General features: G+C 40.6%; 1 protein-coding gene across 5 annotated transcripts in view; it reads left to right on the top strand.

Annotated features, from left to right (window-relative positions):
- Positions 1 to 12002, top strand: part of TEAD1 (TEA domain transcription factor 1) — a 345319-nt gene extending 333317 nt beyond the window's left edge. For all 5 annotated transcript variants that reach the window (XM_077287236.1, XM_077287235.1, XM_077287239.1 and 2 more), the window contains 3 exons: positions 4267 to 4407; positions 5853 to 6005; positions 11635 to 12002. In XM_077287236.1, coding sequence (XP_077143351.1) covers positions 4267 to 4407; positions 5853 to 6005; positions 11635 to 11748 — 408 coding nt within the window. In that variant the 3' untranslated portion in view covers positions 11749 to 12002. The remainder of the gene's footprint in view (positions 1 to 4266; positions 4408 to 5852; positions 6006 to 11634) is intronic.
- The last annotated feature ends 8888 nt before the right edge of the window (positions 12003 to 20890 follow it).

Genomic DNA, 20890 nt, shown 5'->3' with positions numbered 1-20890 from the left:
AAAGAACCCAGATAAGCCCTTTAATTATCTGAGTTTCCCTTGCAACAGGGCTCAGTAGCGCACTAATGTAGGGCTCGCTGGGCCTGCCTGGGGTCTATTTTATCTATTGCCTATTTGGAACAGCTTGGTGACTGTTTTCAATTTATTTTCCTACACACTGTTAAAATAACTCCTGAATATCCATGGTGCTAGTCTATTTACATCCAACACTAAATTTAATGCCATTTCATATCTGAGCAGTTGCTGCAGTGGTGCCCAGTCACACACACATCTCTAGTTTCCCTATAGTTTATTACAATGTATTGGTGTAAAAAAAAATTATCCATTGGGAATATTCACATACAGCATATCCATTGATATGTACAAGATCAATAGGTACAGTGGATGCTGAATAATAGTCACAGGCTTTTTACATTTGTGAAGATCAAGATGCATCTTGATTCGCTATATACGTGCCTGTGTATGGACACTGCCAGTATGTCAGTCATCGGGCTCATGCTTTCGGAAACATGGCTCGCAGTGCACCCTGCTGGACAGAGCTAAGAACAACTATTTTCTTTCATAATGTAAGCACTGGTGAAAATAACTTTTTATACATTTTACTAGTGTTTAGTTTTATGGGGTTTTTTGCCACGTGACAGATGTATGATGGCATACAAACAAATACACCAGCACTGAGGAACGTTAATGGCGTGATTTTTCAACCTTTACTTCTATATAGAGTTGCCTCTCCTGGGTGAAAGCTTACAAATGTAAAGGGCAGGTGAGATCCAGCTGTAAATTAAAAAACAGCCTTGGACAGATGGGAGTAGTGCTAAGCCAATATGGAGGCTGTCCCTTACCCCCACACAGGAAAAAAGTCACCTCTCCTAGCAAAATAGTGCAGGTTCCCATCTACAGGGTTTGCAGATGAGCCAACATAATTTTATTAAACTGTGCAGCGGGTGACTTAAGTTTAATCATTTCAGTCTATATAGCAGCAGTAAACTCTAAGTAGCTGACTCGGAGTATAGTTGCATTTGCTTCTTTGCAATGCAGTCACTGCAGCCTTCACATGTAGATTTACCACCGTATATACTCAAGTATTAGCCGACATAAATTGCCAGAAAAAAATGGGAAATCTTAATGACTCTAGTATAAGCCTAGGGTGGAAAATGCAGCAGCTACTGGTAAATTTCAAAAATAAAAATAGATACAAATAAAAGTAAAATTAATTGAGAATTGAGACATCGGTAGGTTAAGTGTTTTTGAATATCCATATTGAATCAGGAGCCCCATATAATGCTCCATACAGTTCATGATGGGTTCCATAAGAGGCTCCATAATAAAATATGCCCCATATAATGCTGCACAAATGTTGATTACGACCCAATAAGATGCTCCATAGACACATTTGCCCCGTATAATGCTCCACAAATCTGGATTATGGCCCCATAAGATGCTCCATACAGATATTTGCCCCAAATAATGCTGCACATGGCCCCATAAAATGCTCCATAGAGATATTTGCCCCATATAATGCTGCACATGGCCCCATAAGATGCTCCATACAAATATTTGCCCCATATAATGCTGCACGTGACCCCATAAGATGCTCCATACAGATAATTGCCCCATATAATGCTGCACATGGCCCCATACAGATATTTGCCCCATATAATGCTGCACATGGCCCCATAAGATGCTCCATACAGATAATTGCCCCATATAATGCTGCACATGGCCCCATACAGATATTTGCCCCATATAATGCTGCACGTGGCCCCATACAGATATTTGCCCCATATAACGCTGCACATGGCCCCATAAGATGCTCCATACAGACATTTGCACCATATGCTGGTGCTGCGATTAAAAAAAAAAATAAAAATTACATACTCACCTCTCGGGCCCCTGGCACTTGCTATATTCACCTGCTCCCCGTTCCACCACCGCTGTGTCTTCTCCGTCCTCTGCACTGACGTTCAAGCAGAGGGCGGCGCACACTAATCGTGTCATCGCGCCCTCTGACCTGCGTGTCACTGCAGAGAACGCGGAAGACAGCGGCGCCGATTGTGGAACGAGGGACAGGTGAATATCGTGCACTGCGTTATACTCGCCTGCTCCTGGCGCGGTCCCTGTACGTCTGTTCCCCGGCGCCTGCAGCTTCTTCCTGTAGTGAGCGGTCAAATGGTACCGCTCATTTCAGTAATGAATATGCAGCTCCACCCCTATGGGAGTGGAGTCGGGTCCATATTGTCTTTGAGAGCAGTCACATCAGTGACTGCTCTCAAAGTCATCAGGATCGTCATGAGACATTATGGATTATCTTCTTTGTGGACAGGTGAGGAATATTGTGGTTTATTTTATATTTGTTTCAGGAGATGGCGTCAGTGGATTAGGTGTTTGGCAAGTATGGTTTAATTTAGATTCAATGTCCGTGTCATTATTTCAATTAAAGGACTTTATTCTGGGTGTGTGTGTTTTTATAATATCACTATGGGGTTAGTAATGGGGGCATCTTATTGACGCTTCTCCATTACTAACCTGTGGGCTTGATGTCACTTGACAATACAAAGGTGACATCAACCTCCTCAGCCGTCACCCCACTTGCCACTGCTGCAGGGCAAGTGGGAAGAGCGAGGCTAAGCGCCAGATATGGCGCATCTTATATTTGCGCCTTTTCTGTGGCGGCTGAGAGCTGATGTTTTTTAGTCTGGGAGGGGGCCAATAGCCATGGCCCCTTCCTAGGCTATTAATATCAGCCCGCAGCTGTCTGCCTAGACTTTGCTGGTTAGATTTTATAGGAAGACCCTATGTAAAAAATTTTCTGGGGTCCCCCTGTAAACTAGCCAGTAAAGACTAATCCAACATCTGTGAGCTGATATTAATAGCCTGGGAACATTAATGGCTGTTGGCTGCTTCCCAGAATATTAACCTCAGTCATCAGCTTTCCCTCTGGTTATGAAAATTACGCAGGAGATCACGCAATGTGTGTGTATGTGTTTACTTAACATTTCGGTATTGAGGGTGTTGGGATGACATCTTTTCATAACTAAGTCTAGGGCTTGGTGTCAATGACAGCTGTTGACACCAAGACCTAATCCCATTACTCTGATGCTACTGCATCAGAATGAAAAAGGTGGTGTTGAACCAAGAAGTTGCATCCCAAAATTTTTTTTTTAATATATTTATCTAAAAAAAAAACCTTAGTTGCTGTACAAAGACAAATACAAAACTGTGGCAAAAAAGCACCAAGAATTGTGGCATTTTTGCTGCCAAGAAATGCAGAAATTTCTGCAAGCAAATACTTAAGGAGTTCAGGATTTGTTGCCTTTTTTTTCGGCCGTTTTCCATGGAAAAAACGCTAAAAAAAACGCATACATAAGCATCCCATCATTTTTAATGCATTCTGCAATTTTTATGCACGTGATGCGTTTTTTTTTTTCGCGAAAAAAAAGCATCGCTGTAAAAACTCTGCATGTTCATTAATTTTGTGGCTTTTTCGCATTTTTGCCGCTATTTAATGCATTGGGAAGCTCTGGGGGGAAAAACGCACAAAAATGCGCAAAAAACACGAAAAAACCGCATGCGGATTTCTTGCAGAAAATGTCTGTTTTGTTCATGAATTTTCTGCAAGAAATCCTGACGTGTGCACATAGCCTAATGCTACTCTTTACCATTCTGAAAAACCTAGGAAAAGATACACATTTAAAAAGAAAAATTGCAATGCAATTCCATCTAGTTATGACTTGTATCCTGGAAGAAGGAAACTTCGAAGTCATGTTGTAAAATTAGTTTTTAGTGAAGAGTTTGAAAGGAAATCTTCCCTTTATGAAGCGACATTTTGACTTTGAGAGCTCTTTCGTGAGCGCAGCCGAAACTCTGCAGCATTTTTTGTTGCATATTTTGAAAATAAATACCTGTAAATTGGTTGCAATGCTGGTATCTCATTACAGCAGTCACACCCCAACAATAAATTGATAAAAATGTAGCCCCTCTAACCAAACTATATAATGCTGTGTTTCTGATAAGTTATCCCGCAGACGTGTCCTAAATTGAAGTGTCTATACTGAAATCCGTCATCTATTAATTATTGCATGAAACTCTCATTTATAATTTATATATGTAATTATTTGTGTTTATTTGTACATGAAACACTTTGGTGTAGCTTAGTCAGATGTCTGGCTCTGTGTTCTCTGGTATGTAAATAATCAGTCGTATTCTGCGAATATCTTATTTGATGTTAATCCCGAACATCTGTCTGAAATCTTGATTTCTTCACAGGCCGACCTCAACTGCAATATCCAGGATGATGCCGGGGCATTTTATGGTGTAACTAGTCAGTATGAAAGCTCCGAAAACATGACCATCACCTGTTCTACTAAGGTCTGTTCATTCGGTAAACAAGTGGTGGAAAAAGTGGAGGTAAGGCGACATTCAGTGCTACAATTTCCTGTATGACTAGATGTAAGAGTACACACTATGCATCTCACAACTTTCTCATAGTGGTTACCCAAATATTAATGGTAATTATGTACTGACTGGCAATACCACTACTGATTTTCTAAAACCTTACCACCGAAGACCTGGCCATGAACTGAAATGTGCTCGGTTCACGTTGCTGCTATAGTCCCTTTTCTTGCTCCATTTAGTCAGGGCTCCGCTTCCCTTGCTTTGGTAACCAGTGGTATCATTCACGCTCAAGTTCTGTGTCCTTGCACCAATGCAAGTGTATGGGCTAGCAACAAACTAAGACAGCACTCTGGTGCCATCCTTGTCCTTTATGATTGTCATGTTTCTTTGATTAAAAAAAAAAAAAAGACACCGGAAAAACCTCGTATGCAAAATTAAAAAAATATAGATCTATATATTTTTTAAATGCAAAATACAGACTACTTTTTGCCAGTATTTGGTTTCACGTCTGAATGAAGGGTTTCCTCCAAAATCAAGCAGCTGACATGTAGAGGCCTGGCTGGAAACCAGATACTGCTGGTGACCCTGAGGAGATGGAAGCAATTTATCACTGTTTTGGTCTTCTGTTTTGCCATCTACAAAGCGCTTTTAACCATTCATGCATGTGAGATGTATAAGCACAACCGAAAGACAGAAGAAAAAAACAAATTATTGCACATTAAAACAAAATCTCACGCAGGGGAAAAAATAGTTATGGCTGCTTTAGAGAATATATAAACAGAAACCATAATACAGAAAGGGGTAGTGAGTCCCAAACAGCACCAGGATATAAAGCAGAAGCCACTAATAAAGTGCAGGACAGGAAAATATTACCGGTAATCAAAGTAATTTGTAGTGCAAACAACAATTAAAATACATAATATCGGGCGTGTTTATAGGGTGAGCCCATTTCATCCTGGCTGTCGGGATGTATACTACTATAGCCTCCTTTTTACTTCAGTACAGATTTCCCTGGCATGCCACTCTTATTTCCATTGTGCATATGACATTATGAATTAACGTTTTATCCTTTCTACCTTTAGTTCCGGGGTTTCTTTTCCCTTTGGTTTACCCACCAACATGTGTCGGTTGTGTCCTCTGTGTTGGGACAATTACAATTATGAACTACTTTGTGTCTTAATTTTTGGGGGTTTTTTTGCAATAAGTTATTTATTACTTTGATTAATATTTTCCCATCCTGCACTTTATCATTATAGGTTTCTTTTCTATAATGCAGAGAAGCAAAAAAACCAAAGCTCTTCATAAAGGGTTTTTACAGGGTAATCATGTAAAGCCGTGAGCACGTTTTCTCAAACAATGCATAGCTGTGTGTGCAGAACCAGAAATCTTGTATATCAACTACAGATCAGGTTTTTCTTTTATAAAGCATATTATATTCTGATGTTTTTCACCTGCAGACAGAATATGCAAGGTTTGAAAATGGTCGATTTGTGTACAGGATAAACCGCTCTCCTATGTGTGAATATATGATTAACTTTATCCACAAACTGAAACACTTACCGGAGAAGTACATGATGAATAGTGTATTGGAAAACTTCACTATTTTGTTGGTATGTATGATGATGTTGGGCATGTGGTCTAATATATTCTGCACGTTGTGAGCATTCACCAGTGTTGGCCACTAGGAGACACTAAATAGCCTGTGAAGTAGTGAGTGCAATCTGTGTCATGAAGCCGGCCAAAGCAATAGAAGAGGAGGATGCAGCACTGGGGCATTCTGGCTTATTGGAGAGCAGTACAGAGGCGTGATGAGGATTACTATTGCAGTTTTGTAATATTTCTGCTCACTGTACTGTAAATGTATAGACAAAGTGAAAAGTTTTTGCGCCCAAAATAAAAAACAACTATTTTATCTGCATTTTTTTTTTTTTTTTTTAATTAGTTTGCATTTTGTCGCTTTTTACACCATATTCACTATGGCTTGTGCATAGTTTTTACCCTAGTTATTTTTAGTCCTTGGTAATCTTTAACGTAGATCAATAACATGGGCATAGTTTTTCATTATCCTGATGTTTTCACTTACTCATCATTTGCTACTTCTATAAATATTGAAAAGTTTACTCCAGCACCTTTAGTGTAGTACAAATGTGTGCATTTTTTGTGCAGTAAAGACTAATATAAGACCTTTTAAAACTTATTGAAATGACCATGCGATTTTTCTAGTGATGAGCGAACACGCTCGGATAAAGTGTTTTCTGAGCCTGCTCTGGTGTTATCTGAGTATCTTGGGCGTGCTCGAATAATATGTTCAAGTCCCTGCGGCAATTAGGCAATCCCCGCATGTGTTGCTGCTGTCTAATGTGAAACCCCTGCATGTGTTGCGTCTAACAGCCGCAAAACATGTAGCCGCAACGTCTCAAACATATTATTTGAGCACACCCAAGATACTTGGGAAACATCAGAGCATGTTTGTTCATCACTAGATTTTTCATTTTGCCTTTTTGACAAATTCACCAATGAAAACAAAAATACAAGGTCAAAAAAGACTCGGAGGTTGTCCATCTATATTGATGGCCTATCCTTTAGGCTAGGTCATCAATGTCTGATTGGCCGAGGTCCGACACCCGGCATCCCCGCCGATCAGCTATTATAACTAATAGAATTATCGGTGATGGTGGCGGCTGCCAGCTGGAAGTACTTCCGGAGCTGGCCGTCTACTTGTAGTGGCTGAGGCAGGGTACTACATACTGATTTGTATGGGAGGCGGATGTACAGTACCCCGCAGCAGCCACTACAAGTAGACAGCCTTCTCTGCAAGTGAGTATTTTTGGATGGTGGGGTGCCAGGTGTCGGACCCCAGCCGATCAGACATTGATGACCTATCCTAAGGATAGGCCATCAATGGAAAAGTAGTGGACAACCGCTTTTAAAAGGAAAAAAAAAAAAAGTTGGTAAATTGTGGCTCCTGTCTGATTTCTGGCTGTGATGGCAGTACATTGCAGCAGCATGAGTAAACTACTTTTCAAGGCAATGAGGTGTTATTTTTTTTATGCAATGCAGCATGTCCTATGATACATGGGATTGTCAAATTAACTGAGAAAACTTCATCAAAAGAAAACATTCCTTTAAATAAAACTCTGGTCAGTAGTCATAGCTTTCACTGTTAGGGGTTGAGCCTCACGGTACTCACACGGACTTGTAGTTAAAGGGAATCTTTCAGTTGATTGATGGTGGCCCCTTTTTGGGCAGCATGAATTGCCTGACAAGTTCCAAGGTCTATTAATCTCTAAAACACTCTGGTCATTCAGAGAAAAAAAAAAACATTGAATATCCGACCAAAGACCAGGCTAGTCCGGCTCTTCCCAGCGCCGCTACCGGTGATTGACAGGTGTCCATTCTCATTCGGGGAGAGACCTGTTAATCGGCTGCAGCAGCGCTGTGAAGGGCCGGACGGGGACCATAGCCAGAACCAGACTACCCTTTAGATTTAATTTTCTCTGAATCGCCGATGCTTTTCAGAGAATGATATACCGATCTACAATTGTTTTATACATACACAATTACTGCAAGCAATCGGGAGAGACTCTAGCTGAAATAAAATACCAGTAAATTTTATTAATGTAAACATACAAAAAGATAGTCAGTAGCAATAAAAAACACAAAAAACAGGGTGGGAATGGCAACCTCCAGAGGGGAAGCTGCACTTTTTGCTGAGCTGCTCCAGACGCCTGGATATACTCAAAAGTGGGAGCCTTAAATATAATGAACCCAGTACCGTATGTAGTAAAGTCGATATAAGTCAGTAGTTTCTGGGTATATGGTCCTAAATATAGGACACCACTTATACATAAAGTGCAAAGTGATGAAATTGAAGAGTTAGTACTACCGTACAGGTCATAAAGGCTTGCTTACTGCAGGTGATGGTAGCCAGTAAAAATACAGGGCAGAAGCTTTCCTCTGGCTTTCCTCAACTATTGAGGTGATGTACCCATTTTCAATGCTTTGACTTTGCTGATTTTATTAATGCTGTTCTAGCTGGTATCTTATCACTGGCAGATCTTTAATGACTTTGCATTTTGCCCTGTATTTTTACTGGCTGGCTACTATCACCTGTGGAAATTTACTGGTATTTTAATTTATCTCCAGTCTCTTCTGAACACGTTCAGGATTTTTAGCGTTTTTTTCGCGTTTTTTCGCTATAAAAACGTGATAAAAACGCGAAAAAAACGCTAACATATGCCTCCTATTATTTACAGTGTATTCCGCATTTTTTGTGCAAATGTTGCGATTTTTTCTGCGAAAAAATCGCATCGCGGAAAAAAAAAGCAACATGTTCATTAAAAATGTGGGTATGTGCACACGTCCGGATTTCTTGCAGAAATTTCCTGAAGAAAACCGGAAATTTTCTGCAAGAAATCCGCATTTTTTTTTTTTTTGCGTTTTTTTTCCGCTTTTTTCGCGGTTTTTTTAGCATTCTGCAAGCGTAATTAGCTTGCAGAATGCTAAAGTTTTCCAAGCGATCTGTAGCATCACTTGGAAAACTGACTGACAGGTTGGTCACACTTGTCAAACATACTGTTTGACAAGTGTGACCAACTTTTTACTATAGATGCAGCTTATGCAGCATCTATAGTAAAAGATAGAATGTTTAAAAATAATAAAAAAAATTAAAAAAATGGTTATACTCACCCAGACATCTCATCAGCGGCGTCCGTTCCTCTTCCTATAGCTGGTGTGTGCGCGCAGGACCTTCCATGACGTCGCGGTCATGTGAGCGGTCACATGACCGCTCACGACCAATCACAAGACAGTGACGTCATCGGCAGGTCCTTCACCGCAAAGCAGCTATAGGAACCGAAGCGGCAGCATGCAGCGGTGAGGCGGGAAGACATCGAGGGTGAGTATAGGACTATTTTTTATTTTAATTCTTTTTTTTTTTTTTTACAATTATATGGTGCCCAGTGCGTGGAGGAGAGTCTCCTCTCCTCCACCCTGGGTACCAACCGCACATAATCTGCTTACTTCCCGCATGGTGTGCACAGTCCCGTGCAGGAAGTAAGCAGATCAATGGACTCCTAGGTGTGCGGACTCCTAGGTGTGCGGAATCCTCGCAATTCCGCATTTTTAATGAACATGTTGCTTTTTTTTCCGCGATGCGATTTTTTCGCGGAAAAAATCGCAACATTTGCACAAAAAATGCGGAATACACTGTAAATAATAGGAGGCATATGTTAGCGTTTTTTTCGCGTTTTTATCACATTTTTATAGCGAAAAAACACGAAAAAAATGCTAAAAATCCTGAACGTGTGCACATGGCCTAATAGTTCCAGCTGCTAGTAACAGTGTATGTATAACACTTTGCCTGAAGTGTCTAGCACAATATATGCTGACTTTGAGACATGTGTGATTCGCTACAATTGTGCAGCTAGAAACCAAAAGAGAACACCGAACAAAAAGGAATTAGAACAAAAGATAGAAGGATACAATACCTTTATTGAATAAGAAATGGTATATGGTGGCACTGCACACAAGGTGCCCACACTTGCATAACGACAAACAGTACAATAGAATAAAATGTGATAAGCCAGAAGGACCACACAAGGAAAAGTAGATCAGGCAAGATTATTACCTTGGTGGTCCGCAGTCCAATTGCGGCGCACATCACAACGTGCCTTTTGGAGCGAGTCCTTCGTCCACCCCTGATGAAGGATTCACTCTGAAACGCGTGTGTGTATTGGTCTGCGCTGCCCTTGGACTGTGGACCACCAAGGTAATCCTTTAGCTTGTTTATCCTGCATTAATATTTACTGTATACACAACATTCTGCCACATATATCTTCCACAGCTACGTTATACCCTGCTGACATCATGTCTGTCAGTGAGAGCTAGGAGCACCTGCATAACTATCTTGATACCTCTTTGGCACCATTTGTCCTGTGTGAGTCGTTCAGGTACAGGATTTGTCCTATCGATTAATTTTTGTACACTCCTACAACTACATAGACACTTCCCTGGCACCATGTGTCTGCATGATGTTTTCATGTTCACTTTACAACTACATTGTTTACTGCCATGTGACAGGGGTTTATATTTATTTACCTTCGTGGTGATGTTAATGCTTCCTTTTTGTAATTACACACGACAGGTCATTTTCTATCTGTACACGTGTGTGTGTGTGTGTGTGTGTGTGTGTATGTATATATATATATGTATATATATATATATATATATATATATATATATATATATACATATATATATATATATACATACACATATGAGCTATATATATATATATATATATATATATATATATATATATATATATATATATATATATATATATATATATATATATATATATATATATATATATATATATATATATTAGCCAGCATTATCTTCAATATGCATTCAGAGCCATTGATCTTGGTTTCCCAACTTTGGGCACCTAATTACTACTAGGCATCTTTATGCCCGCCACTTCTATACATCCCGCCACCTCTATACATCCCGCCACCTCTATACATCCCGCCACTTCTATACATCCCGCCACTTCTATACATACCACCACTTCTATACATACCACCCCTTCAGTTTTGGGATCTTTACGTCCTTCATATTGTGGGGCACTCCCTCCCCTTCCCCACCTTATTTTCAGGCAACGTACATCTCTAGATATATTGTCTTGATCTGGTTATATTATATTTTTGTACTCCTGTAGATACATTTTTATTTATTACTATATAAATATATCTGATCTAGTTTTCCTTTGTGGTCCTTTTTGTTTTTTTATCACATTTTATTCTATTGTACGGTTTCTTTATGTAAGTGTGGACACCTTGTCCTGTGCAGTGCCACCATATACCATTTCTTGTTCAATAAAGGTATTTTATCCTTCTATCTTTTGTTCCAAATTTGTTTTTGACCATATGTTTGGTGTTCTCTATTGGTTTCTAGTGTTATTCCGAACGTTCTGCCATTCATCCACTAAGCAGATATGTCACCCTTTCCATATAGGGGTTTATTCTACTTTCCAAGGCTGGTTGATATGATTTGCTCTGTTCAGTACATGTTCATTCCAATCCTGCAGATGGTCTACGATTTATGCTGCCTGTATTTTGGGGCAGCATGGAACAAAACCAACATCACAAGTGTAAACTGACCCCTAAAAGTGTCCAGTAGGGTAATGGATTCTTATATTATTTTGCAATAATGATTTATTTTATTCTTTTCAAGGTCGTAACAAACAGGGATACGCAGGAGACTCTACTATGTATGGCATGTGTATTTGAAGTGTCAAACAGCGAACATGGAGCACAGCATCATATCTACAGGCTGGTAAAAGAATGAATGTAGACTCTGCCATCCACTCTTTCCACGATGTCTAGACACACACTAAAAAAACTTCATAACGGACACTGACTAAACCTCAACACTAGTGGCAGCGCCTACAGCCACCCAGCGTTTCTCGGCTCTGTTTATTTCAGTGACGTCATTTCTAATATGTTTATAAATTAATTGTATCTGTGAAACATTACAGTTTGTAAAGATTTCTTAAAGAAAAAAAAAAACAGAAAAAAATAACTGTGGGAAAAAAAAATAAAGTCAAAGTCCGATGCGGGGAAAACTGGCTGTTGACTTGCAGAGCAAACGCACAGCATGGTTATCCAGCAGTGACATGGTTTAATGGTGCCACAACTACTTAAAGTAGACTTTTGAGTATGTGGTAATCTTTAACTATAAAGGAATTGTAAGAAAAAAGAATCATTGGAAAAAGAGCCTTTTAAGGATTTACATTAAAATGTATGAATGTAAACAGACGTTATAAAATGTTAACCTTTCCTACTACCTGAGGGAAATGCGGAAGGACGAATGTAAGAACCTAAATTATTTAAAGACAATTTTTTTGTTTTATTTTTCTGTTCAAAACCAAATGATCTATTATTCAGATGTGCCTGAAATGAGGCGGGAGGTTTTTAGTTTTTTTTTTTTTTCCTTTTTTATTTCATGGTTATAGCTAATCTTTTTAGTCCAGAACACTATTTTAAATACGAAAAAAAAAATCGGTACAAAAATCTATAAACCAGCCCTTGTAATGAAAATATCTAGTGTATTTAAAAGAAAAAAATGTACTGTACTAATACAAAGATTTAGTTTAGTAAAACAGATGGCTTATTTTGCAATAATCTTTTTTTTTTTTTTTCTTCTTTTTTTATGTTGACTTGCAAAAAAAAAGTTGTTTTTTGTCTTGGATATATTTTTTTTTATTCGAACCTCATGATTGCAGAATGGAGTGAAATTATATCTGCTGAAGATAGAGAAATATTTGACATTGTTAAACCTATAAATTGGTAGTAACACTACATGCATGAGAAGGAGGAAAATGATGTGGGGTTTTTTGATGTTGCAGATTTTACAGTTTAAAGGGAATCTTGCCCCAAAATTCGCCTATAAGCTAAGGCCACCGGCATCAGGGGCTTATCTAAAGCATTCTGTAATGCTGTAGATAAGCCCACGATGTATCCTGAAAGATAAAGAAAAACAAGTTATATTATACTATCCCAGGGGCGGTCCAGTCCGATGGGCGTCGTGATCTGGGTCCGGTGCCTCCCATCTTCATACGATGACATCCTCTTTGCTTCCTGTCGCTGTTCCTGCGCAGGCATACTGATTTGCCCTGTTGAGGGCAGCGTAAAGTACTGCTTTGTGCAGGGGCCGGGCCCCTCTGACCTTTCCTGGCACCTGCGCACTGCAGTACTTTCCTCTGCCCTCAACAGGGAAGACAAAGTACGCCTGCGCAGGAGCCACGGCAGGAAGAAAAGAAGAGGACATGATCGGAAGAAGATGGGAGGCGCTGGACCCGGACCGCGACGCCCATCGGACCGGACCGCCCCTGGGTGAGTATAATCTAACTTGTTTTTCTTCTCTTTCAGGTAACATCGGGGGCTTATCTACAGCATTCCAGAATGCTGTAGATAAGCCCCTGATGCTGGTGGCCTTAGCTTATAGGCGAATTTTGGGGTGAAATCTGGTGGAAAAATCTGCATGGAAAACATACATGTATTCCCATATCTGAATATACACTTCAGATGGCTGTTGGCCGAACGTTTGGTTGGCAGCCATTTTTGCTGTGTCTCCCATACACAGGAGTGCTCCTGTGTTCTCTATGAGAGAGCAGTCGCCAAACCTGTCTAGTGAAGGCTCATCTCTGGGCGACAATATGATCAGCAATCTATTAAATGCTGGATCAATATCGCCCCCCCCCCCCTTCTCCCTTACTTTTGATAAATTTCCCAGGGCTCCCATGCACACCGTATAGTCTCAGCCAAATCCTTCTATATCTGCTCATTCAGCCAACATTAATGTGTATGGGGAGGCGTCAGATAAACGAAGATGTGGCCTTTGCTAAGATCTATAAAAATTAAGAAACATGACCTGTGATAAAACTCTTTTAACCATTTCTGCACCAAACAGCCTTATGTATAATTTTCCCAGTTTAGAAAATGGAGCTGTAATGGCTCGTACTCCCTGCCGGTGTTAGACTTGTTACAAGCTTCTAGTTGCATGTAAAAAATAATTCTGTAAAATTATTTAACATGCATTGCTGCCATTGAGCTGGAAATGCCAATATGCAGAGCAGCAGTACATCCATACTAGCTGCACCTCGACAAACTAGTATTAAGTTTCCCAATTGGTCAGATGATAACTTGCAGCCCACAGGGACCTCCGATGATCCAGAGCATGGGGCTCTGCAGAGACCTGTCTAAATGGAGCACAAGTCAAGCATGTGCACCTCCAGTCATTGTCTATGTAACGACTTGAGATAGTAGAGCGCCCCTGCTCACCTATCTCCAGCAGTTCTATAAAGAAAATGTAGATTAGAGATGTGCAAGTTCGACTGCTGCTCCATTGAGACCGGTGTAGGCCTTTTTCTCTGGGTCTAGTAGGATTTCCGATGTCCGCCTCCAAGCAATCAACAAGTATCCTATGGATAGTCCGTAATCTTATCACTTGATACAAGTATATGTTCTTCATAATCATAGCGGCCCTGCAGACTTCCAGCGATGCACTTGTAAAATAACTATAATTTCTACTTTCGCAGTAAAATAATTTCACTTCAGATCTGAATCCATTGGTTTATAAAGTTGAACACTAACTGCCTGATTCTGAGATAACTGTGTAATCCTTTTTATTAAAAAAAAAAAAAAAAACAATGTTTTTTTTTTTTTTTTTTGGGGGGGGGGGGTTGTTCTTGATTGTTTCAAGCACTTGTATTTTGAGGCAAACACTACTTTTTAAAAAGCTGACTGTTTTCTATGTTATATATATTGATGACCTTTTTCAATGATTATTCAGACATACTGGTTGAAGCATCAAAAAATATATATATATATATATCCAGAAAAAGCAACAAACTCGGGTGTATAGTGTGTCCTGCATTTTTGTTTTTCTTACTTTGTACGCAGTTCTATAAGGGAAAAGGGCAACTGTTTTGTGATAAAGTATTTTTAAAATGGCATATAACAGCCTGTAGCCAGTTCTGGGACAGCCTTAAATTCTCTTAAAATTCCTAAAATGTCCTGTTACTGTGAGCACTTTTATAAGCTGGAAGAAGTTCATCTATCAACTGTAACCTTGTATTATATAGAATGTTATTCAAAGCTGCCAAAGCATTTACAAATGCAGTGCCTTAGAGCGTAGGAAAACAAAATCTATAAACCACCCCACAATAGTGTTATAGAACTTGTGTTTGTCATTTATCTGCTAAACGCTCATATATCGTTATGGAGCCATCTGTCAATTATCAGCCTCTGCATACAGGAACACATGGGTAAGCCGAAGAAATGTGGCAAGTATGAAAGTGATGGGCTGATAAGGCAATCTGCTATACAAACTTTACCATAAACTCCCTTGTATACATAGTACTACATACAAGCTGTGCCTCAGTCCAAATTTAATGCACTTTTCTATAATACTTCATATTACTGATTGTAATGTACCTTTTTTTTTTACAAATTAACATCTTTGTCATATATATGAATGATAAATGGTTTACACAAGTAAATACTTTTTGCTTTAGCTGCTTCTCCATTTTATCCTCTGTATATAATATGTAGCCATTAATCTGGCCTTTAACAACTTTTCTACGGAATCCCTGTTCCTGTAGGGACACGTTGGGAGTTGTATTACACCCTTGGAACAGTTACACTTTGACAAATCTAGCACTGGCAGTTACTTTTATCACACCGCCTTATTTTTATAATTGAAAGGTGTAGCTTTTATTTTCTTTCAGAACTCAAGTTATACTAATCCGCCATATGGATCAAGCAATGATTACAATACAAAACTAAAACCACCCCTCAACCCTTAAAATTATAAAAAGGGGGTTTCTAGATATATATCTGTAGCTGCTTTCTGACCAAAAGCTTTTGCAAACTAGACTGACTGTGCCTTTTGATTTTGGATGTTCCAGCTTGTAAAAGTGCTGTAAAAAAACAAAAAAATAAATGTTATAAAATTAAAATTTGTAAAAGACCAAAAATGACTCACAGATCACCATAATGCCTTTCGGTTGGATGGTTTAAGACTAAGTCGTAAGGTATATTTTACTGGTCATTACCTTTCGGGACAGATGCCATGGGCAGGAGGGCCCTAGCCATGACATAAGTGAAGAAAATACCTTTTTTTTTTTTTTTTTTTACGTTGGTTGCATTTACCAGCTCGAAACACTTGGCCATGCTTTACAGAATGCCTTACATTATTAGTGAGACACCCAAAGGGTGTTAGGATTTTTACAGTCTATTTATATCCATTATCATTTATATCTTTAAGCTGATGCCTTTCAATCAATGAATACTACTTGCCTTTTCATGGGTTTCTTCTTAAAGTTACTCTGGCACAGTTAAAGCAAAATTGACAAAGGGAGACATTTTTATTTATTTTCTAAAAATCTTATCCAAGTGATTGTCTGGTAACGATACTTAATGAGCATAATCCCTGAAATTACAAATGATAATAAATGTGTCCTTGAGTCTTCCTCTCTCAAGTTAAGTCTGCCTTGCTATTCTTTGGCCACTGATTCGCCTGTTAAAACCTGGCTGATTTGCAGTTTACAACCCTTTTTTCCTTTTATTTTCCTTCTTCGCAAAAAGTCTTACAGCACCAAGTTAGTCCTCATTCACACATCATTATTTTTGATTAGATTAGTATTTATCCAAAGCGAGGAGGGTCTCCAAAACACAGAACAGGTGTCAATCTTTCAGTTCTAGTTTCTCTGCAAGTTCCACTTCTGGTATTGACATACAAACACAGATGCAAAATACTGACGTGTGAATGAGGCCTTAGGTTGTGCAATGAACTGTCCAGGGCTCCAACTTCTCCCCGAGTGATTACACTCAAAATATAGAAAAGAGATGGTGCAGTGGCATTTTCAATATTTTGAGTCATGACACGTTTTGATACTAAGCATTGTCCGCTATTTCAGATCCTTTGTTAGCTGGTTGACTCCTGCACGGTTTGTATGACTCAAGATGGATACAGTAATAGGTTAATCTTTGATTAGCCCATAAATGCAGTCCAGACTACATCGAGGTGCCAAAAAGTAAAAGGATTTTCCAGAAATGGATAAAATGTTAAATACCTTTTGAAGGGAACCTGTATCGTACAACAATGCTACTTACCTGCAGCTATAGTGATAATCTTCAGGTAAATGGCATTTAAATAATATTACCGTTGCTTTACTAGTTCAGGAGAAAATAGTTATATTCTTACTGTAACTTCCAGTATTGGAGCGGTTACATTCACTGTTGAGTACACAGTGAGCGCACTATAATCACTCCTCAGCACACTGGCTGACTGACTGACAACCAGCTCTGCAACATATGTGTGCAGGGTTGACAGTCGGTGCACTTGCTGTATAGTGAAGGATTGTTATAATCCCTCCCTGCACCACCCCATTGACTGGAAGCGGAAGCGAGCAGCTACAGGGAGAATAGGAATTCATTTTCTCACTATAGCTGCTGGTCTAGTAAAACGGCAGCCTAACATAATTTAGATGCTATTTACCTGCAGATTACCACTATATCTACTGGCAAATAGTGTTCTTGTAGGTGACAGATTTCCTTTCATTAAAATGACTTCTGTCTTGTTATATTGACAGTAACTTGTCCTTAAATATTAAGACGGGTGCCTGTGAGCATGAACAGTAGGAAACTGCTGCTGTGAGCTGGAAATGACCTATATCATGAACTGTCAAGATGGTTAGATCCCAACAGCCGTCAGAATTCAGAAAGACTGGACAGCAGTGTGAGCAGCCTCTTCTTACCTCTGCACCCTGGTGTCTCCAGTACTAGATCAGATACACAGGGTGGACAGCAGTGTGAGCAGCCTCTTCTTACCTTGGCACCCTGGTGTCTCCAGTACTAGATCAGATACACAGGGTGGACAGCAGTGTGAGCAGCCTCTTCTTACCTCTGCACCCTGGTGTCTCCAGTACTAGATCAGATACACAGGGTGGACAGCAGTGTGAGCAGCCTCTTCTTACCTTGGCACCCTGGTGTCTCCAGTACTAGATCAGATACACAGGGTGGACAGCAGTGTGAGCAGCCTCTTCTTACCTCTGCACCCTGGTGTCTCCAGTACTAGATCAGATACACAGGGTGGACAGCAGTGTGAGCAGCCTCTTCTTACCTCTGCACCCTGGTGTCTCCAGTACTAGATCAGATACACAGGGTGGACAGCAGTGTGAGCAGCCTCTTCTTACCTCAGCACCCCTGGTGTCTCCAGTACTAGATCAGATACACAGGGTGGACAGCAGTGTGAGCAGCCTCTTCTTACCTCTGCACCCTGGTGTCTCCAGTACTAGATCAGATACACAGGGTGGACAGCAGTGTGAGCAGCCTCTTCTTACCTTGGCACCCTGGTGTCTCCAGTACTAGATCAGATACACAGGGTGGACAGCAGTGTGAGCAGCCTCTTCTTACCTCAGCACCCCTGGTGTCTCCAGTACTAGATCAGATACACAGGGTGGACAGCAGTGTGAGCAGCCTCTTCTTACCTCTGCACCCTGGTGTCTCCAGTACTAGATCAGATACACCGGGTGGACAGCAGTGTGAGCAGGTCTAGGACAGGTTTCTGTCAGTGTATCAAGACTGCAGCTATTTTAATTGACTATTATGATTACCTCCCTATGCAAAACAAATTCTTAAAAAAAAAAACCTTCTAAATAGCAATAGGTATTTAGGATAAAGGGAACCTGTCACCATAAAAACACAGTTCAATCTTCAGGCAGTATGTTATAGAGCAACAGTGGATCAGATTGATATAGTTTTATGAAAAAAGATTCTGTATAGCCTGGATTTTAATCATTTAAACATCGGCTCGCTCTGGGATTTTTGGTCCAGTTGGGGGTTTTATCAGTGACTGACTGTTATGTCTGTATGCACACTTATACAAAGACACTTGTCAGTCACTGATAGGACTGCCCACCGGACAAAAAAAAAATCCCAGAACAAGCAGAAATTAATTTTTTCTTTTCATAAAGCTATATATATATATATATATATATATCTAATCCGCTCCCCCTAAACTATATAAAATGGTAAGAAATTGAGGAAAAAACCGCTTCACAGTCCCAGAGCACAGACAGATGTCTTTACCTGGACACCATAGAAGCATCTTAAAGGAAGATCCAGCTTCATGGAGTAAAATTCTTTATTAGTGAATCATGTCTGCAAGATGGTAAGGTTAAAAACTAGTGATGAGCGAATATACTCATTACTCGAGATTTCTCGAGCACGCTTGGGGGTCCTCCGAGTATTTTTTAGTGCTCGGAGTTTTAGTTTTTCTTGCCGCAGCAGAATGATTTACATCTGTTAGCCAGCACAAGTACATGTGGGGATTCCCTAGCAACCAGGCAACCCCCACATGGACTTATGATGGCTAACAGATGTAAATCATTCAGCTGCAGGAAGAAAAACTAAATCTCCGAGCACTAAAAAATCTCGAGAAATCTCAAGTAACGAGTATATTCGCTCATCACTATTAAAAACATGTCAAGATGACTATATTTGCACATTCCATGACTGGGCCATCAGTCTCTGTGCAGAGAGTCCTGGACTGTGCGCATCTTATCTTGTCATGCTTTTAATCTCACGGACTTGATTCACTAATAAAGAAAAATGTTACTCTGTGAAGCTGGATTTTCCATTAAAGGGCCAATGTCCCCCCCCCCCAGCCGTTATAAACTAAAAGAGCCACCTTGTGCAGCAGTAATGCTGCAGTCTAACAAGGTGGCTCTTTTAGTTTTTGATTCATTTATTACCTCAAAAAAGCATTTTAAAAATTGGCCACACATACCAGATATTATACCTGGAGGCGGTCCGAAGCGTCCTGTATGAATCCCCCAACTGCCGTCACTCATCTCTTCAGGGCCGATGGTACCCGCCCCCTGAGCGCTGTTATCTTCTGAAATCCGGCGCCTGCGCTGTGCGTGCCTGCCTGGGGCCTGCGCAGTGTTCATTGTCAGTGCGGCCACACTGTTGCTGAAGCCCCCGCCCCGCACTGTTATTCATTATGCACAGTGCGGGGCTGGGGTTCCTGGGAAGGCGGGGGAGCTGGGGAGCGTCGGAGCTGGGGAGCGTCTAAACAGCGCAGTGCGCATGCCCAGGAACCCCAGCCCCGCACTGTGCATAATGAATAACAGTGCGGGGCGGGGGCTTCAGCAACAGTGTGGCCGCACTGACAATGAACACTGCGCAGGCCCCAGGCAGGCACGCACAGCGCAGGCGCCGGATTTCAGAAGATAACAGCGCTCAGGGGGCGGGGACCATCGGCCCTGAAGAGAAGAGTGACGGCAGTTGGGGGATTCATACAGGACGCTTCGGACCGCCTCCAGGTATAATATCTGGTATGTGTGGCCAATTTTTAAAACGCTTTTTTGAGGTAATAAATGAATCAAAAACTAAAAGAGCCACCTTGTTAGACTGCAGCATTACTGCTGCACAAGGTGGCTCTTTTAGCTTATAACGGCTGGGGGGGGGGGTGACAGTGGCCCTTTAAGCTGATTCTATAACATGGTGCCTGAAGATTGGACTGCATTTTCACGGGAACAGGTTCTAAGATTGCTAAGGCCAGTAATTGGCTGAAGTGGCCGGGGGCAAGCAGAACTCCTTTTCGTATTCTATGCAGCAAGTTAGAATAGAGTTGACCAAAAATATTTGTGGCTGCCAGACCAGAGCTTGCCTTCCAGCCCCCATGGTGTGGTTAAAAGGCACAATATGACACCTTGCATGTGTTGTGTGGCCACTTGCCCTTGCGCAGGACCTCGGAGGATGCTGGCCTATGGCTCAGCAGCCACTGACTGCCAATGATCCTGCAAATCTTTTTGACCAATTCTAGTATAGACTACAGCAAAAATCCCGAAAACCCCTTTAATTACACACTATAATTCTGGATCAGGATACATTAAGTGGTATGATGATTTTTATTTTTA

The sequence above is a fragment of the Ranitomeya variabilis genome, chromosome 2, assembly GCF_051348905.1.
Source record: "Ranitomeya variabilis isolate aRanVar5 chromosome 2, aRanVar5.hap1, whole genome shotgun sequence".
In the NCBI taxonomy this organism is placed as follows: Eukaryota; Metazoa; Chordata; class Amphibia; order Anura; family Dendrobatidae; genus Ranitomeya; species Ranitomeya variabilis.
This window is presented reverse-complemented; position numbering and strand designations above follow the sequence as displayed.